At 62.7% G+C, this 24033-nt stretch overlaps 8 protein-coding genes across 8 annotated transcripts; 4 read left to right on the plus strand and 4 right to left on the minus strand.

Moving 5' to 3' along the window:
* Window positions 1-801: 801 nt before the first annotated feature.
* Window positions 802-3525, plus strand: VTJ83DRAFT_3502 (uncharacterized protein; the record flags this gene model as incomplete). The annotated part of the gene is made up of 8 exons (XM_071009888.1): window positions 802-910; window positions 1005-1380; window positions 1491-1562; window positions 1654-1777; window positions 1836-2006; window positions 2069-2332; window positions 2391-2508; window positions 2576-3525. The coding sequence occupies 8 exons, from the start codon at window positions 802-804 to the stop codon at window positions 3523-3525; spliced, it is 2184 nt and encodes a 727-aa protein (XP_070867380.1).
* Window positions 3526-3694: 169 nt separating this feature from the next.
* On the minus strand, window positions 3695-4657 carry VTJ83DRAFT_3503 (uncharacterized protein; the record flags this gene model as incomplete). Its single annotated transcript, XM_071009889.1, has 1 exon — window positions 3695-4657. One exon carries the CDS (start codon window positions 4655-4657, stop codon window positions 3695-3697), a length of 963 nt encoding a protein of 320 aa, XP_070867381.1.
* Window positions 4658-5975: 1318 nt separating this feature from the next.
* On the minus strand, window positions 5976-9939 carry VTJ83DRAFT_3504 (uncharacterized protein; the record flags this gene model as incomplete). The annotated part of the gene is made up of 2 exons (XM_071009890.1): window positions 5976-9782; window positions 9865-9939. The coding sequence occupies 2 exons, from the start codon at window positions 9937-9939 to the stop codon at window positions 5976-5978; spliced, it is 3882 nt and encodes a 1293-aa protein (XP_070867382.1).
* A 1550-nt stretch (window positions 9940-11489) lies between these two features.
* On the plus strand, window positions 11490-13998 carry VTJ83DRAFT_3505 (uncharacterized protein; the record flags this gene model as incomplete). The annotated part of the gene is made up of 4 exons (XM_071009891.1): window positions 11490-11541; window positions 11621-11688; window positions 11780-11947; window positions 12070-13998. The coding sequence occupies 4 exons, from the start codon at window positions 11490-11492 to the stop codon at window positions 13996-13998; spliced, it is 2217 nt and encodes a 738-aa protein (XP_070867383.1).
* Window positions 13999-14685: 687 nt separating this feature from the next.
* VTJ83DRAFT_3506 (uncharacterized protein) lies at window positions 14686-15381 on the minus strand (the record flags this gene model as incomplete). The annotated part of the gene is made up of 1 exon (XM_071009892.1): window positions 14686-15381. One exon carries the CDS (start codon window positions 15379-15381, stop codon window positions 14686-14688), a length of 696 nt encoding a protein of 231 aa, XP_070867384.1.
* Window positions 15382-17582: 2201 nt separating this feature from the next.
* VTJ83DRAFT_3507 (actin) lies at window positions 17583-19255 on the plus strand (the record flags this gene model as incomplete). The annotated part of the gene is made up of 6 exons (XM_071009893.1): window positions 17583-17589; window positions 17724-17754; window positions 17907-17962; window positions 18063-18093; window positions 18170-18941; window positions 19025-19255. The coding sequence occupies 6 exons, from the start codon at window positions 17583-17585 to the stop codon at window positions 19253-19255; spliced, it is 1128 nt and encodes a 375-aa protein (XP_070867385.1).
* Window positions 19256-19703: 448 nt separating this feature from the next.
* Window positions 19704-20850, minus strand: VTJ83DRAFT_3508 (uncharacterized protein; the record flags this gene model as incomplete). The annotated part of the gene is made up of 2 exons (XM_071009894.1): window positions 19704-20315; window positions 20575-20850. The coding sequence occupies 2 exons, from the start codon at window positions 20848-20850 to the stop codon at window positions 19704-19706; spliced, it is 888 nt and encodes a 295-aa protein (XP_070867386.1).
* A 589-nt stretch (window positions 20851-21439) lies between these two features.
* Window positions 21440-21886, plus strand: VTJ83DRAFT_3509 (uncharacterized protein; the record flags this gene model as incomplete). Its single annotated transcript, XM_071009895.1, has 2 exons — window positions 21440-21548; window positions 21669-21886. 2 exons carry the CDS (start codon window positions 21440-21442, stop codon window positions 21884-21886), a joined length of 327 nt encoding a protein of 108 aa, XP_070867387.1.
* Window positions 21887-24033: the final 2147 nt, after the last annotated feature.

Here is a 24033-nt window from a genome sequence, read left to right on the forward strand (position 1 = left end):
CCCGAGCAAATGACAGCTGAGCCGCGAGTGAGCCCACCGATGATTGGGTCCCTCGGGACCTTGACCTATAACTAGGTAGGTCTGTGCTACCTAGCAGACGGCATGATAGGTACCTTCACCTCCCTTGCCTGCGCGTCCATTCAGGTCAGGCTGCCCATTTTCCCTGCCGTCCACAGTACCTAGGTGCTTGTACCTACCACCACAGGGAGGACAGGGTGCTTCCAGTATAGTAAGGTAGCAGCAGCTCAGGTTGTGCTACAGGGCTGAGCCGCCACGACATGGAAGCCTACGGTAGGTGGCCAGGGTACCTCAGGGAACGTTCGTTGCTCTGTATTTGTGGGGGGGTTATCCGTCTGCATGCGATCGTGATGCACAAGGTGACCGGGAGTTGGTGAGTTACCAGCAATAATTGATACATCTTGGCCGCTGCAGCTGAGGGCTTTCGCTGGTTCTTACTACTGCGTTTAGAACGCTTGGGCCTTGGCACAGCAGGGCGCGGGCCGTAGGTAGGTACCACGTACTCTATACGTAACAAACCGTACGGTAAAGTACCGTACGTCGGCCTGTAGGATGTAAGAGTTGGTTAATTGGTTACGCGACGCCTTGGGCTCAGCACACCCACCAAACGCGTCTTGCTTGGTACGCGGCGGTGAAAGTTGGATTCAAGGAGCGTCACCGTCAGACAGCGTCGCCAATCCAGGTTGTGTAACAAATCAGAGCTCGTAGTACGCATTTCCTCCGTCAGAGTCCCGGGGTTCAAGCTCATATCATGCCGGGGCCTTGAGTCCTCTCCTTTCCGACATGTCATCCCCCGGCAGCCACCATGACGTGGATGTCGACATCCCCGACGCCGACCACACCCTGGACGTTCCCGATGACCTCGCCGCGCTGATCGGGAACCTGGAGGAGGGTAAGCGCCGTCGGAGCCCGCGCGGAGAAGGGGCTTGACAGAAGGTAGACACAGGCTAACCACGATGGCTCGTCGTCGTGCATCGGCCCGACAGCCTCTCAGATCCCCGCAAAGCGCCGCGCCGCCGACATCAAGCCCGCCGTCACGGCCGCCGCCCAGGCCCTGTACCAGAATGGGGCCCTGCCCGACGAGCTGGCCCGCCTGGCCGACCTGCTCACCCTCCGTAGCCACCTGGCCCAGGCCAGCCTCGCCGAGCTCGTCCGCAACCTGTACCCGGCGGCCCGCGTGGCCGACGAGGTCGTGCTGCGTTTTGTCGGCGCCCTAGGCCACGGCCAGCTCAAGCCCACCCTGCCTCTTCAGGCCCTGTGCCTCCGCTGGCTTGTCATGGTGTATCCGGTGCTGGAGAACCCGGCCGTGCTGTCGCGGGCCTATTCCGTCTTGTTTAACTTGCTGGATACGGCGGCCATCAGGTGAGCCGTCCTGTTCTTCTTCTCCCTTGTTCTCTTTCCCCCGACGATCTCTCCCTGCCCGGCACTCGTGCAGAAAGCGTGCTTACAAACCCCCCTCCCCCCTCCTGCAGGCCGCAGCTGTGCCATCTGCTCGCCCTGGTGACAAGGCGCAAGCACGTGCGGCCGTTCCGAATACAGACGCTGTAAGTACCAGGGCGTTCCGGTCTGCGCATCATCGCTTCATCGCCTCGGCGTTCGTATCATGACCGGTTGACACGCCCTCCTCCTCCCAAGGCTCAACCTCGCTCGGCAAACGGGCGGCGACCCCAACCTAACGGGCCTGCTCCGCGTCTTCAAGAACTACTACCCCGAGATCGTCGTCGGCGACATTACCAAGGGGCGCGCCGCCTCCTTCAAGGTACCGTTTCGTCATGCATCGGGAACCCTGCACCAGCTCGCTGACCCGGCCATCGCAGCACCCGGATCCTGCGTGGGCCCAGCGGCTTGACGACATCCAGAGGCAGCATGCTCAGCGCCAGGCTGACGCGGCCGTCAGGAACGGCTTCTCGGTCAACCATGGCGTGTATCAGCGCCTCAGGGGCGTCAAGGCGGTCGTTCCGAGCGTCCGGACGATGCACGCCCAAGAGGTAAGGACGGTTGTTGGCTTCGCAAGCGCGGCCCCGTTTCGCGCTAAAACAACTTGCCGCAGAACTCTGTCACCCTGGAGGAGATTGACAGCGCCGACCGGTTGGTCGCCAACTTGGAAAAGATCGAGCTGCCCACCCAGCTCGTCGCCGTGCTCGCCGACCCCCTTCTCCAGAAGCTCCTGCTGCTCCGTCCGGACGCCGAGGCTTCGTCGCGCATCAGCCACTGGCTGATGGCGTGCCTCGGCGATGTCGCCGCGGGCGACGCCGATGCCGACATCTTTCTCGACATGGTCGACGTGATCCACGAGTATGCGCTGGCTACCAAGGTGCGTCCGTGCTCGACCTCTCGGAGGCTTTTTTTGGTTCTTGCTGACCAAGCCGCAGGCCCTGCCGCCGATGCTCGTCACCTTTTTCGCGCAGTTCCTCGCGGTGTGGGACGGCTCCTCGAAACGGGACAAGGTCCTCGAGACGCTGAGCTTCGTTCCGCTGATGGAGTTTCAGGGTGAGGATATACTATCCCTTCTCACGTCCCCTCGGACCGGCTTCGCGGCGGCGCTGACTGGCAGCAGAGCTGCACCCGCTTCTCCGGGCCCTCGAGCGCGCCATGCTCGACAACACGCCCCTCTCGCAGCTCTCCCTCCTGCGCTTCTACACCGGCCTCCTCGGGCGGTGGCACGCCATCGTGCAAGCCGCGCCGAGCCTCGACCCGCTCCCCGTCCGTTCGGTGACGCACGTCGTCGAGTACGTGCACCCGCTCGCCTTGACCGTTACCCAAACCGCCCCCACGGTCGGCGCCTACCTCGACGTGCTGGACTTTTACGAAACCGCCGCGTCCCTCTGCTCCGGCCCCAAGCTCCTCCCCGCCGTCGACATTTCCATCCCGCCGCCCCTCCTCGTCTACCTCGTCTTCTTCGGCCCCTCCCTGACCGCCGCCTCGCGCCTCTGCGGCATCCTCGCCACCTACAAGCGGGCCTGGGAGGCCGTCATGTCGTCCGCGGTGCCCCGCCAGCTGTCGCCCCGCGAGCGCGACCAGATCAACGTCTTCAACGGCTTCCTCATGGACCTGTGCAACTGCCTGTGGCGAGGGCGCGCCTTTGCCACGTCGGACGCCAACGCCAAGGGCTGCCTGCTCCCGGCCCCGGCGCGCGCCGCCCTGGAGCAGTACCTGACGGCCCGCGACCCGGACGTGCTCTCGCTGGCCACGGCGTTTGATCTGTCGCACTCGCCGCTGCTGTGCCTGCGGTCCATCTCGCACCTGCGCGACCTCGAGGACAGGGCCGCGGAGGACGGCGGCGGCGGCGGCGGCGGCGGCGGCGGCGGCGGAGGCATCCGCGCCCGGCACGCGGGGCCCGTGACGCAGGTTTCGCTGGGCCGGCTCGCCAACCGGGGCGGCCTGAAGCTGTCGTGGCAGGACTATCGGGCGGGGGTGCTGACCCACCTCGAGGCCAAGGGGTTCCCGGGGATTCAAGAGCTCATGTACAACACCATGAAAAACCTAATGAGGGCGAGGCAGGCGTGAGAAACCGGGGGTTGGGGAGAGGACCGCGGGGGAGATGGACGTTTGGGTGTGTGTGTTTTTCTTTTTTTTTCTTTCTTGTCAACATAGGCCTACATATATACAACCCATGGAAGGGAAAGGGGGGGGGGGGGGGGGCGGGTATTGCTTTTTGAACGCCGGTCGGGTATCATCATTTTTGTCCCCGATCCTCCACCCACTCCTGCGGCCCCTGGGCCCCCGCCTCCACCACCGCCTCCCCTCCGTCCTTGCCCCCTTTCGGCTCGTATCCGTAGCCGCCCAGCCCGCCAACCGCATACGTCAACCCCTCGGGTCCTCTCTGCACGCGGTTCCTCGGTCCCCTCTCCTTCAGATCCTGCTTCAGCCACCTCAGCACCAGCTCTCCCAGCCTGCTGTTCCCCGTGGCGCCGAGGCCGTCGTCGCCCTCCTGCTCCTTCTCCTGGTCGGCCCTGCGCAAGAACTCGTCGGCCAGCCCCCACTCCTTGACCCTGCCCAGGTGCATGTGGACGAGGTGCGTCGGCCAGCCGGCCAGGTTGTCGAGGATGTGCGTCGCGTAGACGATGGTGCAGTCGCGCGTCTCGGTCTCGCGGCGCAGGAAGCCGAGGAACTGGGCCCGGCTCCAGACGTCCAGGTCGACCGTGATCTCGTCGAGCAGCAGCACGCGCCAGGGGCGGAGCAGGCCCATGGCGAGCTGGACGCGGCGCCGCTCGCCGTCCGAGACGGCGTGCATGCGCCACCGCTCGGCGTCGATGTCGAGCACCTGGACCAGCTCGTCGCGGCGGTCCGGGTACGCGTCCCCGCCGACCGACCGGAGCAGCTCCTTGACCGACACGTCGCGCCGCACCACGTCGCTCAGCACCCACTCCAGCCCCAGGTAGGCGACCCCGTGGTCGCCCGCCAGGGCATCCTGGAACGGGTCCAGCCCCGCGATGCGGATCGCGCCCCTCGGCGCCAGGCGCTTGCCCGCGAGGAGGCGCAGGAGCGTCGTCTTGCCGGCGCCGTTGGCACCCACGAGCAGGGTGCGAGAGCGCGACGGCAGCGAGAGGGTGATGCCGGAGACGCCCGAAGTGTGGTCCGGGAAGGTGTAGGTGAGGTTGTTGGTTTCGATGGTGGGCGGGGGGAGGGCGTCGGCCATGGTGGGCTTATATAACTAAGTGTTTTGGTGGGTTGTGGGCTGTGTGTTGTGTGCTGCGTGCTGTGTAATTTTGCGATCGCTAGGCACCGTGGTACCTGGGTGTTCTATCTCATTTGACGGTAATGTACAGGGGGTGTGCACCGATCAAGGTCTTGTCTTTTTTTTCCCTCTTCTTTTCTCAAAAAAATCCGAGAAGAGGGGCAGAAAGAAAGCAAGGCAAGCGAGGCTTGATGTGGCAACCGAGAAGAGGAACGAGACAAGAGTGGATATAGAGGGTAGTTTGTTGAGAAGTGTATGAGCACTATTTCCATCTAGAAATGTAAATGGTCTCTGGTGGCCCCCATGGGAAGATTGGTCGGATGCAAAAGGTGAGGTTCACACCTATCACGAGATTGTCAGCTGGAGGGGTTGTGAAGTCGCATCGTGTGTCCGCAAACTTGCGTCACGGTGGAGCCCAGCACGTCTTCCGCTGCGGATAACGACCCCCACTGTCTCAGAGAGAAACCAATCAGCAAGCTACGACTGACCCACGGCCAATGACGACGACGACGACGACGTTGTCGAGACTGCTGCTGACGACCTGGAACAAAACCGGGATCCCCAGGGGGCGGAACATGCCGCGAACGAGGCAACTTCATCCCAAGGACCCGAGCCTGCCTGGGGTGCAGATGAAGAGCGGCCGGACGGAAAGTGCCCCTGGAGAGGCCAGGCAGCAGCGCCGTGCACCTGCCTACCTGGTGCACACCCAACATGGGATTGAGCATGAACGATGGAGATGGGTTTCAAGTTAGGGAGGTAGTTATCATTCATTGGCTTGGTCAGGCACTTCAGTTCGATCAGGCCCGTAACCGGCCCTCGTCCACTCTCCCCTCCGGGCACTCCGGCGACCTCCATACTTCGACGTATCCCTCTTCGTTCAGGCCTTCACCGCCAGAGACACCCTCCACCAGGAACACAGCATCAATACAGAACACATTTCTCCTCGCCAAACACCACAAGAATAAAACATTACTTGAACGCTCCCAGATGCAGCCAGACCCCTCCCATCCCCGCCCCCCGCCCCCCGAGTATCCCCCCGGTACACCAGCGCCAATGCCCAGCAAACTCCCGCTCCCTCAGAAGAACGAAAATGAAGAACAAGTAGAGGAACCAGCCATATCCCCGCATATACAGCCATACATCCGTTATTCCCACATCCATCCAGCCTGACAACCATGGTCATCATCATCACCCTAAACCCTTCCCTAGGTCAGTTTCACCGCCTCCCAACCGGCTTGAACCCAACCCAACCCCCCAAGAAGCCACCCGGCCGTCAAGATCAGCCCTCGCAAACCCACTCGGCAAAAACGCACCACCGCGCGGTCCGATCCGCCAGCACCAGCCCCCTCCAGACACCCCGTTCCGAGCACTTGATGATCGTCTCCCACACCCCGCCATCCCCATGCTCCTCGTCGCCACCGCTGCTGGACACCGCCGCCTGCGACACGCCGCCACGGCCAAGCACGCCGCCGATCCCCCTCCTCTCCTCCTTGCGCATCAGCCTCAAAATCTTCCCTCCCGGCGTCTGGATCGCCAGCTTCGCCGGCTTCCTGCTGCCCGTCCCGCTGCCCGTCCCGCCCGCTCCCGAGGTCGTGCTCGGGTTCGACCCGGCCGCGGACGAGGTCATGCTCAACGCGCTGCTCGGCCTGGCGAACGGCACCGGGCTCGTCCCTCTCGCCGGGTTGCCGCTGCTCGCCGCGGCCGACCCCGGCGGGGTGCTCGGGTGCTGCCGGATCGCAAACACAAACGTGTTGTTCAGCGCCAACCGCCGGCACTGCGGCTGGACGACGTAGATGTCGTGCCTCTGGGCGTGGGGCGTCGGATGCCTCGTCACGAACTCGTACGGCGGGTTCTCGCCGGTGTGGATGATGGGCAGCGCAAAGGCCAGCGGGTGCGGGATGTCCTTGATGCTGTGCATCAGCCCCCGCTTGCCCGCGTACACCTTGAGGACGCCCGTGCCCTCGTCGCCGGGGAGCAGAGCCTTGATGGTGTAGCGCTTGGCGCCGCCCGCCCAGTCGGCCTGCGCCAAGGCGCGCTTCTTGACGGTGTCGCCCGACTCGAAAAAGTCGCCGTCGGCGTCGCGCGCAAAGGTCCGCACTTCGACCTCGGCGGCGATCTCGACGTCGGGAGGGACGGCAACCTTGATGTGCACCATCTCGAGGTCCTCGATGCGCGTGAGGGACGTGTTGTAGTCGATCATGCCGAGGCCGTTCTTGAAGAAGGGCGGGCAGACGCAGGGGAGGTTGAGGAGGATGTCGTGCGCCACGGGAGGGCAGATGTGCTGCTGCTCGTGGTGCTCTGGGATGTGCGTCCAACACGCCTCGGTCGGGCGCGTCAGGAACCAGAAGGGGTCGGCCGAGGAGCTGCTGTGGCTCGAGTATTGGGCGCGGTGAGGGTTGGACGGGCTGGCGAGGCAGCAGTCCATGATGCGCCACTCGTTGTCGACGATGACGGCGTTCCACCAGTGGTTGGACCGCGGCATGATGTTGACATCGGGGATCTCGCCGGGCGTCTTGAGGTAGCCGCGCACAATCTCGCACGTCAGGCCGACGGCGGCGCACATCTCGAGCACCAGCGTCGCGTACTCTTCGGCGCACGCCCGCTTCGTCTGGAGGACGCGCCGCGTGTCGATGGGGCCGTCAAAGTCCTCCTCCCAGGTGAGCCTCTCCGCCACCCACGTGAAGATGGCGCGCAGGCGCTGGACGTCGCTGCGGTACGGCCGGCAGACGTACGTCGTGGCCAGCGTGACAGGCGTCGTCGACGAGGGAAGGTTGGCCTGGAACCGCGAGTTCTTGTCCACCTGGCTCAGGTTGATGGCGTGGTAATTGATCGGCTCCGCCACCGGCATGCCGTCGGCGCCCTCGTCTCCCTCGATGCTGCTGTACAGCTCTTCCACGGGGTCCATAGCCGGGTAGTCGAGCATCTGGCACCTCTCTCGACGCTCGATGAGCTCGTTCTGGCTCAGAGAGTTGGACCGGTTCACGTCGCGCCGCACTTGCACCCAATCTACGCCCGTGCTGGCACCGATGCCGCCGCCGCCGCCGCCGCCGCCGGCTGCTGCTGGATCCCGGGATGACTTGCCAAACAGGGGCGTGGAGGCCCCGGGAAACCCCTGGGCCGCGCGTCCCGAGGCGGCCTGCTGAGCCGCGCTGGACGTGGCGATGCTGCCACGGGTGCTAGCCACGCCGGTCTTGGCCGACTCGAGGATGCGCTTGATGAAGTTTTGCTTCTTTGGCTTGGGCTGCACGAGCCCGCCCACCGAGGCCATGGGGTCATCGTGCATGCCCGCCTGCGACTTGGAGCGCACATAGTCGGACGCATGGCTGCTATGGTACGAGATGCCGGTGAAAGGAGTCTCGGGCCGGTCCCCGTCGAGCTCCCGCATGGCGAGCGCGCTCTGAGCCCTAATCCGGTTCTTTCTCGCCAGGCTCCCCGCGCTCGTGGCGCTGATGCCGCCCGCTGACACGCCGCTCATCAAGCTCCGGTTGGTGCTCTCGGTAGCGGACGAGCTGTTGGTCGAGTTGGTCTTTGTGGTGAAGGTCCTGTTGAGCATTTGGCGGCCAATCTCGTACGCAGACTTCTTGCTCGCCAGCTTGGGCTCGTCTCCGTGGATGGACATGGATGACTTGGGGCGGTCGTACATGGTGTGGCGCTTCGGCGGCGGCGGCGGCGGCTCGTCGTCCTCATCGTCGTCGACCATGCTGGATGCCTGGTGCATCGCCTTTAACCGCGACTCCATCCTTTCCACGTAGTTGCTGAGCTGAGGAAGCCCGTGCTGATGGCCCTCTTGGCCGGTCGGTTCTTTCGAGGAGGCTCCGCTGCCGCTGTACGTCTCGTAGCCCTCGTCCACGTGCATCGGAAGGCCGGAGGCCGTGAGGGGCCGGCCCTGGTCCCGCTTTTTGCGCGACTCAAAGTGCACCATGTCGAACGTCTCCGGAGACCACGGGTCCAGCGCCGGCTCGGGCAGCTCGGCGTCCCTTCCCACGCCGAGGGCGTCGAGCTGCTCCATCACGTCGTCCATGGCTTCCCGCAGCGGAGACGGAGTCAAGCCCCCCGGCGAGGGAGGACACGGCGACTCCATCCTCGGGGTATGGTATCCTGATTGCGGGGGCTCGTACGACATGCTGGATTCCTGCCGCGGCGCATAACCGTACGGTGCCACCTGTTGCTCTCTCTGCAGGTGAGACGGCTCCCTGGACAAGCCGCCGAAGTAGCCTTCGTCGTACGACTGGTGTGCCGTGTGGCGGACCGGCTTGGTGCGGTGGGGAGGCGGCGGCGGCGGCGGCGGGGAATCACCCCCTTGTTGGAGCGGCGCTGGGCGGTAGTTGTTGCCCGTGTCCAGGCTGAGGTGGTAGCTATGCTGACGAGACTCGGGCGGTCGGTACGGCCTGTACGATGGCGCTGGCGACGGCGCCCTGGCGTCGAAGCTGGGGGTTCGCGACGGGGAAAGGTCGTGGCGAATCATCTGGGTGGGGGCGCGCGCCGGCGACGGGTCTCGATGGCCGTAGCTCGAGAGAGGGGCTGGCGTGGGGACGGGAGACGGGTCGCGCCCCAGGAAGCTCGGCGACCGGGACGGGGAGTGTTGCAGGTCCATGAAGCTGGGAGATCTCGAAGGGGAGCGTTGCTCGTGCATCACGTAGCTCGGGCTCCGCGACGGCGAGGGGGAGGTTCTGTGGTCGAGCGCGGGCGCCGGGCTATGGTCCATCGAGTTGATGGACGGCTCTCGCGATCGCACCGGGCTCGCCCGCACGGGCTGCGGCGGCTCTATCTTTGCGCCGTCTTTCCATTTCTCGGGGGTCTTGGCTGCGGTATAATGCGGCGCCTTGGCGTAGGCCTCAAAGGGCTTGCGGAACGTCCTCGACTTTTGCGGCGTGCCGGCGGGGCTCGGCGAGTTGCTCTTGTTGGGCAACGGGCTGGCCGACCTGGTTGTCGGCCGGAAGTTCTCGGGCAGCACCTCGACGAAGTTGGACGGGAACAGACCCACGGCTCTCCTGTCGCGCCACAGCCGCCCTGTCCACCATGCGCCGTCGCCGGCATTCAAGCACTCGATGAGGTCGCCCTCGATGAAGCCGAGGTCGCGTTTGGACTGGGCAGAGAGGATATGATGTCAGGAGCCGGGGGTCGCAGCAGGAAACAAGAGATACCAATGACGGAGATAATGGACGAACCTCGCCTCCCCACGAGTAAATGGCGCGCACCCAGCACGGGAAGCGGGAGGGAAGCGGTGGTGGTGCTAATCCCATCTTCCTTTTTTTTGCAGGCGTTGCGGGTCGCCGTGGCTTCTCAGAGATGACGGTTTCAACACAAAAAAAAAAAAAAGAAAAGAAAATAAGAGAGCCGCCAACGAGCGAGCTACGACGATGGCGGCGGTGGAATGACTCGCACGCGAAGCAATTGTGGAGGTGCACGGGGAGAATCCATGCAGGCAGGACAGGGAACCTGGAGTTGGCGATGGGGGGATGGAAGGGCAATGACGACGACGATGATGATGCCGTTGTTGTTGTCGCACCCTGAACGAATTGGGGTGACCTGGTTCGCCTGTCCCCCAATGGTGGAGAGGGGGAGGTGGATTGGTGAAGTGGGAATGGGCAATGTTGATTTTGAAGACGGGCGAGTTGGCGGGGGATTTCACAGGGCTGACCCGGTTCCCGACGGTTGTTTTGGTTGCAAGTCACAGAGAAATCGGGCAAGGCCGAGTGAGGGTGCTTGGACGAGCCGCCGCCTACAACGTCCGGGAAAGCAAGCAAGCGATGGCCCCGCTGTTGGGCGGTTGACTGTGGGCTCAACGACAGCAACGGCGGAGCTGGTGGTTTGTGATGCTAGGAGCGACGCTTGTTCCCGCGCGGCCAAAACGGTTGCGAGGGGCAACCAGCCCTCGACACACCCCACCTACCCAATCGGAGCTCGAGAGCGGGGAGCGTTACATGCCGCAAGGGAGCGCCGCCGGCGACGTGATTGGACGAACCATCTTACGCAGGCCTGCGCGCGGCTCCTGGGGGAGGGGGGGGGGAGCGGAGGGTTTCCTGACGTCGTGCAGGTCCATACGGCAGCTCTGGTCGCCAAGGTTCCACCGAGCTGCATCAGCGTACCTATGTACCACAGAATGCTGTGTCTGGGCAGTCCCGTCTGCTGTCCCGCCTGCAGTCCCGACGTGTTAGTGGTCTACCAAGTACAACCCGAGCTCCGTTGCAGACTTCCCATAGCCCAGCTCTGCATATCTAGTATACACAGAAAAAGACAAGGAAAAAAAACCATTTCAAATCGGCAAACGACCCAATTCATGTGAAGGACACGAAAATCAATGTCTCTTGTGCCCTTGCTTCGGCGCATATCGTGATTTTCATGCTGGCGTGGAAGCGGTGAGCCCGCTCGCAGTGTGTTCGGCCGTTCCCTGCCCGGCCTTGGCCTCCTGATCCAAAAGTAAACAATGGCCCGTGCCCTTCAGCACGACACCCGGACAACCACCACGCATCCGGCCACCCTTGGCAGCGCCGCATGACCGAATCGCCAGCTTCGACGCATCCAGCTTGCCGCCGCCGAAGCAAGGGGAAAATCCACCTGGCAGCCGACGTCCCTCTGCGCCGCTCCCGTCCTCTCGTCGCATCATCAGCCCACAATCGCGACCAAACCACCCGATCGCGCCGCCTCTTCTCCAGCGTGGGCTCCACCACTTCGTCCCCATTTACTATAAACCCGACGCACCGGACCGCTTTCGCCGCAACGCGAGGCCGTCGCCGTCCGGAAGGCTATGAATGGCCATTATCATCGCGCGAGCGCGACAGCGGCTTCGAAAATGGCCGACGACGGCATCGTCAACCGCTACCAGGTCCTCGAGGAGCTCGGACGTACGTGCACACCACGGGGCGCCCCGGACGGGCTTCGTTTTGCTTTTGATGCGCGCCGCTAACGGGGTGCTTCGCGCAGGCGGCAGCTTTGGCGTCGTGTACAAGGGCATCGACAAGGTGACGGGCGAAACGGTCGCCATCAAGCACGTAAGGGCCAACCCGCTCGCCATCGCCACCCACCCAGGCCGACGAGGATCGGACGGACGCTGACTGGGATTTCCCTTTTTCTCCCCCCCAGATCGATCTCGAGTCCAGCGAAGATGATATCCAAGAAATCCAGCAGGAGATCTCGGTGCTCAGCACCTGCGCCAGCAGCTACGTCACGCAATACAAGGCGAGCTTCCTGCGCGGTCACAAGCTGTGGATCGTCATGGAGTATCTGGGCGGGGGGTCGTGTCTCGACCTGGTAAGTTTGCCTGGCGGCGTTTTGGGGGGGCCGTTCCATGGTTGGGCGGGCTGCCGAGGGCGGTGATGCGGCGCGATGCTGACGACGACGATGACGACGGCGGCGGCGGCGGCGGCTCGCAGTTGAAATCAGGCAACTTTAACGAAGTCCAAATCGCCATCATCTGCCGCGAGCTGCTCCTGGGCCTCGACTATCTACACTCGGAGGGCAAGATCCACCGCGACATCAAGGCCGCCAACGTGCTGCTCTCCGAGACGGGCAAGGTCAAGCTGGCCGACTTTGGCGTCGCTGCCCAGCTGACCTACATGAAGTCTCAGCGCAACACGTTCGTCGGCACCCCCTTCTGGATGGCCCCCGAGGTGATCCAGCAGGCCGGGTACGACTTCAAGGCCGACGTCTGGTCCCTGGGCATCACGGCCATCGAGCTGGCCCTTGGCGAGCCTCCCCACGCCAACATGCATCCCATGAAGGTGCTCTTCCACATCCCCAAGAGCCCTCCTCCGCGGCTCGAGGGCAAGTTCAGCAAGGAGTTCAAGGACTTTGTGGCGCAGTGCCTGGTCAAAGACCCCGACCACCGCCCCGCCGCCCGGGATCTCCTCAAGCACCGCTTCATCCGCTCCGCCGGCAAGGTCGAGGCCCTCCAGGAGCTCATCCAGCGCAAGCGCATGGCCGACGCCCGCGCCGACCACGTCAAGCATCCCGTCTACTACCAGGAGACCCTCCACACCATCTCGCCTAGGGACGAGGCGGACGAGTGGGTCTTTGACACGATCAAGTCGGTGGCGCCGCCGCCGCCGCCGCCGCGGGAGCAGCGCCGGGGCACCATCCGGTCGTCCAACGTCAGGAGGCCGTCGGCGTCGATCCACGTCGTCGACGACGCCCTGCGCAAGCTCGACCTCAAGGAAGCCCCGCTGGGCCAGCCCGGCACTCCCCCCACCGTGCGCAGGGCCACCATGCTCCGCCAGCCGTCCTCGGCGGCGACCGGGCGCCAGGACTCGGTCCGCCGCCGCCGCTCCAACGGCGCCAGCCACTCCCCGCGCCCCTCCCAGACGCCCGCCTCCGCCTCCGCCGCCGCCGCCGCCGCCGCCGCCGCCGCGGCGCCGAAGCGCCCCCTCCAGCCCGACATGTCCTTTGGCAACTCGGGTTCCACCATGCGTCTCTTCCGGCGCGTCCCCTCGGACGGCTCCGACCACGGCCGCTTCCGGTCCGCCTCGCAGTCCTCCTCGTGCGAGTTTGCCGACGAGAACCAACCCCCTTCGCGCTCCCCCTCGGCCTCGTCGTTTTACGCGCACGCGGCCCCGCCCGTCGAGCCCAACAGCAAAGAAGCCCTCCTCGGGCGCCGCCTCTACACGCGCGCCTTGGGGCCCTGCCTCGACGAGCTGCACGCCCAGACGGCCGCGTCCTCGAAGCGCGACGCCCTCGCCCGCGTGTCGGACGCCCTGGCGTACCTGGACGCCGTGGACCCGGAGGGCGCGTACCACCTCATGCGCAGCCTCGTGTCCGCCCTCGGGCAGGACCACAAGCTGAGCGCCGCGTTCCTCCCGCAGCACCAGCAGCCGTCGTCGCCCCCGGGCGGGAACGCCCACGGACGGAACCCGAGCGCCAGCAGCGCCATCAGCTCGGCCAGGCCCGACTACTCCGAAGGGTACTCGCTCGCGGCCGGCAGCGGGACGGTGCTGATCCGATCCCCCTCGGCCTCGCGGCCGTCCACGGCCACCGCGACGTCGAGCAGCACCACCCTCGCCGGCACCCCGCCCACCCCGTCCAAGATGCTCCGGCGGGGGAGCTTGGCCCCGCCGGAGCACCACGAGCAGCAGCTGTTGCAACAGCAGCAGAGAGATCGGGAGCGGGACAAGGAACGGGAACGGGAGCGCGAGCGCGAGCGGGAGCGGGAGCGGGAGAGGGAGCGGGAGAGGGAAAGGCTCGAATCCTGCTTCCCCGGCCGCCCTGCTCAGCCCGGCATGGAGCACTGCAAGGCGCTGTCGGACTTGTTGTACGCTCGGTGGACGGACGGGTTGAGGGCGAGGTGGGGGGTTTTGACGAATAGTTGATTTTTTTTTTTCTTTGCGGTATCTTTTTTCCTCGTTTTTTTTTCTTTTTCTCTTCCGGTCGCGCGTGAACTTGTTCTGCGCTGTCACATTTGCTTCTCGGTAGCGTATGTTTTTCACGTGTCCGTCTCCGGTCGATGTCGATGGGGAGGAATGGGTATGACTCGTATATGACTGGATGGAACTCGGTGATATAAGGTGTAGGGATGGCTTTGGTCGGGTTTGGGTGTCTGGGGCGGCGGCGGGCAGGAATGGCTGGATGGACAAGGAGGTGTGGCATCGTGGGACCGCAGATACGTCGGGAACGAGGCATGATCACATCTTCTTGCAGAGAGGCATGGCTCATAGTATAGTAATGGTAGCTTTACGAAGAACTTTTGAAGGAAACGAGTGGGTTGACATGGTGAAGTGTGTGGCTCCTATGTCGACGCGCCTAGATATGTATAGAGAACCGCTTTTCTTACGATGTTCCGTGGACAACTCATCTCTATTCGCCCCTTTTTTTGTGTTTTGTTTCTTCAAGTTTCGTTCGTTCCCCCCCTTTTTTGGTTGCTCCCAAGAATCCCCGGCCCGAACGCCATGTAGACAAAATCAAACATCCCCTCCCAGTGCCAGTCGAACCTCTTTCGATCCGTCCATGCCAAATGCACCGTCATCGTCATCATCATCATCATCATCGCCATGCTGAGCCTACGTCTTGATAAGCTCCTTCAGGTACCCCATGACAGCATCAATCGCATCCATGTCGGCCGCGTCCACCTTCTCCCCCTGGCCGTGCTTCTCGTGGCCGTGGCCGCGCTTCTCCAGCTCCTCGGCCGCAACGTCCATGGCCGGCTGGCAGTTCCTCACCGCCGAGCTGAGCGCGTACACCGCCTTCCTCCGCACCGCGTGGTGCTCGCCCTCCTTGGTCGCCAGCCCGACCAGCTTGGGCACGCCGCCCATCGCCACCAGCCGCTCCTGGGTGCGCGCGTTGTTCTGGACGGCGGTGCCGACGCACCAGGCCGCCATGCGGCGCATCTCCTGCTCCTCGTGCTCGAGCAGGGAGAGCAGGGGCGTCCACAGCGCCAGCGGCTCGAGGTTGTTGGCGTTGTCGAGGGACTCGATGAGCTGCTCAAAGTTGTCAAAGGCGATGAGCTTGTTTTCGAGGTCGGTGGAGGAGTCGGTGAGGACCTCCATGGCGGCGCGCATCAGGTCGGCTTCCGAAGGCCCGCTAAAGAGGGCGTTGAGGATCTCGGGGTTGAGGCTGGTGCCCGTGGGGCCGGCGGGGGTACCATTGGCTTGAGGTTGTGTTTGTTGTTGTTGTTGCTGCTGTTGGTTTTGGGAGCCGTCGGAGGGGGTAGAGTGTTCGATGCTCCATCGGAGCAGGTTGCTAAGGTTCTTGTCCATGTTGTTGTCGGTGATGGCGGTGGTGGGAGTTGTGAGATGGAATGGAAACCTGCGATGATAGCTCGGTTCTGCACACTCGCTCCGAGTTCGGTTCAAGCAAGCTGTGGTGTTGGGTCTATGCTGGTTCTATGTTGTGGTGATGGTGACGGAAGTTTTGGCGACTTTTTTTGGGAGCTTGAAGGCGGATGCTGATAACGGATGGTCCCAAGCTTTTTGCCCTGCCCAAGCTTATCGCCATTTCTGCGACGACCGCGAAAGTTCACGAAATTTCCATCTGAGCTTGCCTCGCTCAATGTCACGTGAAAGTATTCAAACGCTTTTCAAACTCGAGGTTCTGGGGACGAGCAGAAGGACCGTCCCATGGCCTATGTAGCAGTTCTTGTCCGATGGAGGCTTGCATGGAAGAGCTGGCCAGGCGGTCGAGTCCGTCATCGTAAACCAACAAAAAATTCCCCGTCGCATGTTGGCTGGCGACATGATTGTCGAGCTTCTCGGCGATGGCAGCTTTCCTGCCGTGCCCCTCCAAGCCAAGGCCGTCGTGAGCAAAAAGACCCCACGTACCCCTCGTTTCCCGCGACCGTCGCCCAGCTCTTGAGCTCTGTACAGTGCATACTGTGTTGCGCACTGGCCCAGGGGCATCTCGGGATGGGAAAACAAGCATCCATGTTCGGCCAACAACAAGCGAAGCAATATCGTGAGCGATGCCTGGATATATTACGGTTTCCCTCCGGGGATGGCTAATAATAATATTTGTCGCATCTGTGAACGGTGATGCCGTGCGCCGACGGCCCAATCTCGCATTCAGGGGCAGGCCTGGCGCCAACGACAGATCCCGAGATGACGGGTCTTCCGCAGCGGATCGATGAGCGATGGCACGGTGGAGCTCGACCCCTTTTCACGAACGCCCCATGCACGTTAGCGAGCCAGACGCTCATCCATCATCAACCTTCCTTCAGGGACGCGTAACGCAAACCCGCCGTCAACGCAAGTCCCCAAGCATTCCAGCATCGGGCCCCGTGGCCGGCCGGCGGCGTCATCATCATCATCATCATCGGTCCGGCGTCAGGTTGGCTATGTATAGATAGCATCAAGCGTAATGTCTCCCAAGACCGTTTCGGGTCTGCGGCTGCCAAGAAAAGGGCATACGTGTGCTCGGCTTCAGCCTAGCGTACATACTTGTACATACAGTAGTTCATACTGCGTAGAAAGCCTGAACAACGTCCAGCATCCGCGCTGCCGTGTCAAAGAACTCGACGCAGGCATGCCTGCTTGGCTTGGCCGGGGACGGGACCGCGCCGCCGTCGCCGTCTTCGCCGCCACGGCGCCATTCGGGCGAAAGAGAGGGAGGGGAGGGCGACGTCAGCCCAACGGTCCCCTCCTCGTCCGTGCCTTTGCCTCGCAGAGCTTCCATGGTGGCAAGTCTTTGTGCCAAGCGGTCTTGTTGCTCACCTCTCTCGCCGCCCGGGGCCCTCGTGCCACGTAGGATGCTGCCGCGATGTTTCGCAGGACTTGGCGGGTCGTGCGATGGTGTGCCAGATGGCGGCGGTAGGACTGCGGGCTGCGGGCTGCGCTCGCTTTCTGGCGCTCTTGGGGGACGAGGTCTGCAGATCTGCGTCGCGTGGCTCGCGGCTATGCCCGTCGGCGTCCCCAGCCACGGGGAGTTACGAAAGGCCACCGCATCGGGCGCCTGGTCAGCGTTGAAAGCGGCAGCCGAACTGAGTTGCTGATGATGCTGTCAGCCATCTGCCCAATGAACGAAAGGGAGTCCAGAGCCCGAACGGCTCAACCCAAAGGAGAGAGAGCCAGGAACCCCACCAGCTCACACCGCCCACGGAAGGCCACCCAGGAAGCACGCTCCTGCTTGCCTGCCCCACAGAATTTCCCAGCTCCCTCCCCCCCCCCCCCCCCCCCGGGGGGGATGACATGGGGCGCAGGGGCCAGCCTTCCTTCTCCACCCACACAATCCGCCCCCCTCTCTCGTCTCTCCTCGTCTCTCCTCAACCCACGCCAACCCAAAAGCACTGACCTTAAATTCAACCTCCCCTTTCCAACCTCGCGCCACGGCATTCAGCCATCTTCTTCTTCTGCCCTGCTGCCTTCGGCAACCAAGATACCATCACGACTCGTGCTCACCATCGCACACCTTCTGATTCTTTAATTCCCCTTCGTTTCTCTTTTTTGTACCTTTTACGCACGTCAAAATGGAGGGTAAGTCGGCTGCCCCCTCCCCCGTTCTCGAGGCCCGACCTCGTATCGCCTGCTTCGGGTCGACCCCCATCATCATCGCCCGTCGCTCCGCCCGCGTCTCACGGCAGCTGCTAACGTGTTTCGTCTGTCTACAGAAGAGGTTGCTGCCCTCGTTATCGACAATGGGTAAGCTCCCGCCGTTCTTTGGATTCCGCCGGCCCGGGCGGCCGGGCTTCGCTCCCCAACGCCCGCCCCCCCCGGCATCGGGAGGCTCCGTCCGCCGGCCGGCCGCAACAGCATACACACATCGGGAGGACCACGGCTGACAATGACATTAGCTCCGGCATGTGCAAGGCCGGTTTCGCCGGTGACGACGCGCCCCGCGCTGTGTTCCGTAAGTCCCGCCTCCTTCGCATCCCATTTCTGGGTGGCCCGGTGGCTGGAACTGCCCGATCCATCGGGAGGTGGACCCCACGGCTAACCATCGACTCCAGCGTCCATCGTCGGTCGTCCTCGCCATCATGGGTAGGCTTGACCCCCCCCTCCCTCCCCCCGCGTGTGCGTTTGCGGCCCGACCACGCCAGCTGACACTCTCTGGCAGCATCATGATCGGCATGGGGCAGAAGGACTCGTACGTCGGCGACGAGGCCCAGTCCAAGCGTGGTATCCTGACGCTGCGCTACCCCATCGAGCACGGTGTCGTCACCAACTGGGACGACATGGAGAAGATCTGGCACCACACCTTCTACAACGAGCTCCGTGTGGCCCCCGAGGAGCACCCCGTGCTGCTCACCGAGGCCCCCATCAACCCCAAGAGCAACCGCGAGAAGATGACACAGATCGTCTTCGAGACCTTCAACGCCCCCGCCTTCTACGTGTCGATCCAGGCCGTGCTGTCGCTGTACGCTTCGGGTCGTACCACGGGTATCGTGCTCGACTCCGGTGACGGTGTCACCCACGTCGTCCCCATCTACGAGGGTTTCTCGCTGCCCCACGCCATTGCCCGCGTCGACATGGCCGGCCGCGACCTGACGGACTACCTGATGAAGATCCTTGCCGAGCGCGGCTACACCTTCTCGACCACGGCCGAGCGTGAAATCGTCCGTGACATCAAGGAGAAGCTCTGCTACGTCGCCCTCGACTTCGAGCAGGAGATCCAGACCGCTGCCCAGAGCTCCAGCCTCGAGAAGTCGTACGAGCTGCCCGACGGCCAGGTCATCACGATCGGCAACGAGCGTTTCCGCGCCCCCGAGGCCCTCTTCCAGCCCTCGGTGCTCGGCCTCGAGAGCGGCGGCATCCACGTCACCACCTTCAACTCGATCATGAAGTGCGACGTCGACGTCAGGAAGGATCTCTACGGCAACATCGTCATGGTAGGTTTTGTTGAACCCCTTGCAAGGAGAGAAGGTCAGAGGGAAAAGAAAATGGCGCGGCTAACGTTGCTTGACTCTTCCAGTCCGGCGGTACCACCATGTACCCGGGTCTCTCGGACCGCATGCAGAAGGAGATCACTGCTCTTGCCCCGTCGTCGATGAAGGTCAAGATCATTGCTCCTCCGGAGCGCAAGTACTCGGTCTGGATCGGTGGTTCGATTCTCGCGTCGCTCTCGACCTTCCAGCAGATGTGGATCTCGAAGCAGGAGTACGACGAGAGCGGCCCTTCGATTGTGCACCGCAAGTGCTTCTAAGCTGGTGGCCATGGCGACACGGGGCTGGCGGGCGTGCTGAGGAGGAACCGGGCGCCACGCATGTATCTCCTGGGCGAGTCTCTCGACATCTTACAAAAGTTTTGACCTTGGTCAGGGATCGGTGGGCATCTAACATTCTCGGTCGGCACGCGCGGGCACGGTGGCGGATGATGCCTTGGGTGTCCTGGACGCGCGGGCGCGTGTGCAGGACGCGCCGACAAGTAGGCCAAGCTTGACGATGCATTGTTTGCCACGCTCCGTGGGTGATCTCTCTGTGTGGATTCTTGTGAGATGTGTTCGTCCCATCCATGGGTACGTAGGGGTTGAGCCAGCCGGCTGCCTCTCCGCCCTTGTGTGTCTTAGCAACCTTTGGGGTATCACTTTAATTCTAGATGGTCGACTCATGACCGCCGCCTGCTTTTGGTTTTTGTCTTTGGGCCTTGTTTGTTCACTGGGTTGTTCCTCGTCCTCTTCCTCGCCTTGTTCCAGAAGCGTGTCCTGGATCCGCCTCTTCCTCCTCGTCTTCCTCGTCTTCCTCATCTTCTTCCTCCTCTTCCAAGTTATCCTCCTCTTGCTCCTCGTCATCCTCTTCCTCTTGCTCTTCAGCGTTCACACCTGCTTCTCCCACCGCTCCTCCCCCTCCCCCTACCCCCACCCCCCTGGCTGCCACCGCCGCGTTGACGTTGATGTTGGGAACAACAATGTTCGACAAACCAGCCATCGCTGCCAACGCCACCGGATCCAGCCCCTTGATCCCCTTGGTGCCCTTTTTGCCCGCGCCTTCCCCGTCCCCCCCGGTTCCCTCTTCTTCTTCTTCTTCCTCCTCCTCCAAAGCGCGATACTTCCTCCGGCTCTTCTTGGCCTTGCTGGCCGCGCGCTTGCGCTTGGTCTCGGCGACGACCGCCGCCCGGGACCGGGGGCCTTGCTCCAGCTCCTCGAGCTTGAGCGCGAGGAGATCGCGCGCGATCTTGCGGTTCTGGGAGCGGGAGCGCGTGGCCTGGCATTTCACCACGATGTTGGTGGGGAGGTGCTTGATTTGGACGGCCGAGTTGGTTTTGTTCTGCCGGCGTTAGCGGTGGTCGGTCGGCGGCGGGTCGGGGCCCCGGAATCTTTTGGGCGGCTCGGGTAGGTTGGCTGGCTGGCTGCTACCGGCTCGCTTTGGTGGTTGTGGTGGTAGCGGTGGAAGGCGGTGGTGGAAAATTAGGAGGGGGAGGGGGAGGGGGAGGAGGTGGTGAGGTTGAGATAGGATGCAAGCAGAAAAGGGGTTGTATGGACCTGGGAGGACATGTCATGTCTTTGTAGACAGGCGCGGTACGTACAATCTTTTGCCCGCCTGGCCCGGTGCCTTTGACAAAGGTTTCTTCGATCTCGGACTCCGGAGGGGGTTTCGGTCGCGGAGGCATCTGCTTCTTGGAGGCGGCGGGCGAGGGGTGGAAGGGCCGTCGCGGCCGAAACGCCGCTGGCACATGGGGAGGAAGGATGATGTGTTCATGGTGGTGGCGGTGGTAAGGTCCGGGGGCTGGAGGGAGGGGATGGAGGGGGGTGGTGGCGGCGGCCAGACGGAGGGTGCGTACGGGAGCGACGAGGCGGAACATGGTGGCGGTGCTGAGCGATTTGGGGAGACTACGGGGCTGGGGGACAGGTGCGTGAGGCTCCAGGCATGTCGTCGGTGCTGATCGCCGTACCCGGGCGCGTTGGCGGCACAAATCGCCGGCCGGTCATGTCGGTGCCGCAGCGTCCATGTCCGTGTCCGGGTCCATGCCGGAGTCTCCATTCGCGATGTGACGGCTCCAAGCCCACGGGGAAAAAATAAAGCGGGTCCTTGGATGACAGGAACCAATCATGCAACGCCCGACCTTTCCGCTCGGCAGGCACGTTGAAGAGACGACCCCCCCTTAGTCGTCTCGGGATCTTGACATTTGCAGATTCTCGGCACCGACCGCTCGTCCAACTCTGCATCGCGACGACATCCACACGGCATTTCACTTGTGCACGCGGAACGCTGTGGTCGTTTCGGGCCGTCGTCCTACGTCGATCGCGGTCCTCGTTTCGCTCCGTTCTTGCCAGCACACCGAACCAACGTCGCCGCCAAAGTCGCCTCCCATCGGGCGAGCTCACCGACACCGACCTTCTCCCCCTTTTCCCTCGCGTGGTCCGACAGCCAACCTCACCCGCTTGCCCACCATGCCCTCCCTTCTTGAATCCTTCAGCAAGTGGCTGAAGCTCAAGATCTACCAGCTCGAGGTCACGTACAGCGTCTACATGCTCACGCCGGCCGAGAAGTTCTTCTTTTGTGCGTCTCCCTCTCTAGCCTCTTGGGCTGTACCTCCGCCAGCTCCAAATCCTCGGGCAACCCGACCGACCCTTCTCAACGCCTGCCTTTGCGCTAACCCAACCCTCCCTCGGCCTGCAGACTCGGTTGTCTTCCTCCTCACCTCCCTCACCCTGATCGCCTCCGTGCTCTACCTGCCCCAGCACGTGCAGTTCATCATCAACCGCGCGTGGTTCTACATGCACGGCGAATCGTTGGACGGCGCGGTGAAAATCGCCAAGGGGTCTCTCGGCCAGTTTCTGAGCTCGACAACCGCCGGTGCGGCAAAGACAACGGTGGAGGCGGTGCGGGAGCTTTGAGGTCGGCCTCTCGAAACGCACCGCGAGGACCGGGGGTGGGTGTCCGGTCGAGGGTGGGGGGAGGTGTGTGCTGCGACTCGGCTGATGGGAGAACTCGGGGTTCTCGGGCGACGCTGCCATTCATGTTGACGGCGATATGAACGGGACATGGCTAGGGATAGGGATGACGGCGAACGGTATATATGACATGAGGGCTGTGCGGCCTGGCGGTCTCCCGGTGGCGGTCAGGCTGGGGCCATGGTGGTTGATCGTCACGTCTTTGGGACCTGGAAGCTGCTTGCATGATGGATGTTGGATGAAGGGATCACGGCGTTTGGGTCATATTCAGGTGGATAGAGCCCACCGTTAGGGCGGTTTAATACTCTAATAATACCGAATACATGTTCAACACGCATCGCATCACCTCGCTGTGTGCGCAGCAAGGAGCTTAGGGAGCTTCAGCCCCCAAAGCCAGAGCCATCGACATGCATGGCCTTTCTCTCGTAAGGATATTCCCACAAGACATCGGTTCGAAGTCTTTGCATGAATCAAACGCAGGAAAACCAAAGCCCAGCCCGCCAACCGCTTCTCCCTTGGCAACAGCAGCGGGGTTCAAGGCTTGTTTACGTATAGTATGGACCAGAAAAGCTGCTTCTGGCATTTGCGGCTCTGATGTCTCATCGTGCACCCTTATATAGGTATTACCTATAACCACCCATCATCCGGCAGTCGGCCATCATGCTTCTTTCTCATGTCGCCGTATGCGTCGCCAGTACGTCATGGGTCGTTTTGACGACGGATCTGGGCCAACCTCCTCCTTCTCAACGCTCTCTGGGCCGGGACCCGAGAAACCTCCGCTTCCGCGAGGCGGAACATGAAAGAAGCCAGATGGGCTCGGTGGACCAGAGACGTGTCTCGCTGCGGTTGCCCACGTGCCTGCTGATTGAAACCATCCCAAGACCCGAGACAAGATTCCTCCCTCGAGCTACGCGTGCCCAGTCGACGGCAACGGCTCCGGAAGCATCAACACCCTCGCTGGAAAGGTTCCATCACGACCACGACCAGCAGAGGAAAGCAGCAGAAACCCCCTCCGCGGGAGATTGAAGACGAGATCGGCATTGAACAGAGCACCGCTCACGCGTGGCACCGAGGCAATCAACCCTTCTTTGAGCGTGGACCTGGATCAATTCAAACGGCCGGGTGGATCGTTGTCTTGCTCGGCTCGAGCAGCACCACGTCATTGCAAGACGCAGCCAACGATATCGAACGTTGAGAGGATCATAGTTCCGCGGAACTACAGATACACAGCACACAGCAGAACAGGCCTTCACATCACGACAACGAATCCCCTCTGCCCCTGCCAACCCCGACATGGCGAATGCGATGGCCTGGGAGGCTCCGGTGCATGACCTCCTCAGCAAGCAGTGGCTCAAGTTCGCCCATCGCGGCGCCCGCCGTGTGCGTATACAGTCGTGGTCTTTGAGGGTAGCTACCCCGTAAGTAGCCGGGCTCAACCCTCAGCCATGTCCTAGACAGACCCCATCGGGTGAAGGCAAAGCAGCATCCACATTGTGTTCCGATGGTCCCTCCATGCGAGACGCTCCACCTCGTGTCTCCCGTATTCATTTCAATGTCTAGGTCGCTTTTCGCCTTGGTTGGGGCCCCGGTTGTGTCTCTGAGCTCCCAGGCTTTGCCACATGCTGCGTACCACTGCGTACACAGCAGTGACACAGAGGGCCTTGCCTCCAGCCACTTCGGGTCAACAAGCCGAATCACGGATAGAATGTCGAGTGCCGATGATGACAATCACAGCCAACCAGGCCGAGAAAACGTGCCGGAACCCCCCAAAAAAGCCGCACCGCCCCCGCGGCACGAGAGGGCGGTTGGAACGGCCAGCCCAGCTGAACAGCCGAGAGTAAGCTGCAATAACCACGCCAGAATGTCAAACACTGCAGGAGAGACAGGCTCTGGCGATGCGGTGTGTCTCGAACGGCATTACTCGCAAGCAGCTACGCATCAGGCACACAGGAAGCGATCGTCGCCGGCTTTCGGTTCCGATGCATACCACGTATCACTGCATGCACGGGTAAGCGTGTACGCAGTACACATGCCCACCGCTAGCCAGCTATGTATTACTTACTACAGCCGACAGACAGGACTGCGTACTT

This window comes from Remersonia thermophila, chromosome 3 (genome assembly GCF_042764415.1).
Source record: "Remersonia thermophila strain ATCC 22073 chromosome 3, whole genome shotgun sequence".
In the NCBI taxonomy this organism is placed as follows: domain Eukaryota; kingdom Fungi; phylum Ascomycota; class Sordariomycetes; order Sordariales; family Chaetomiaceae; genus Remersonia; species Remersonia thermophila.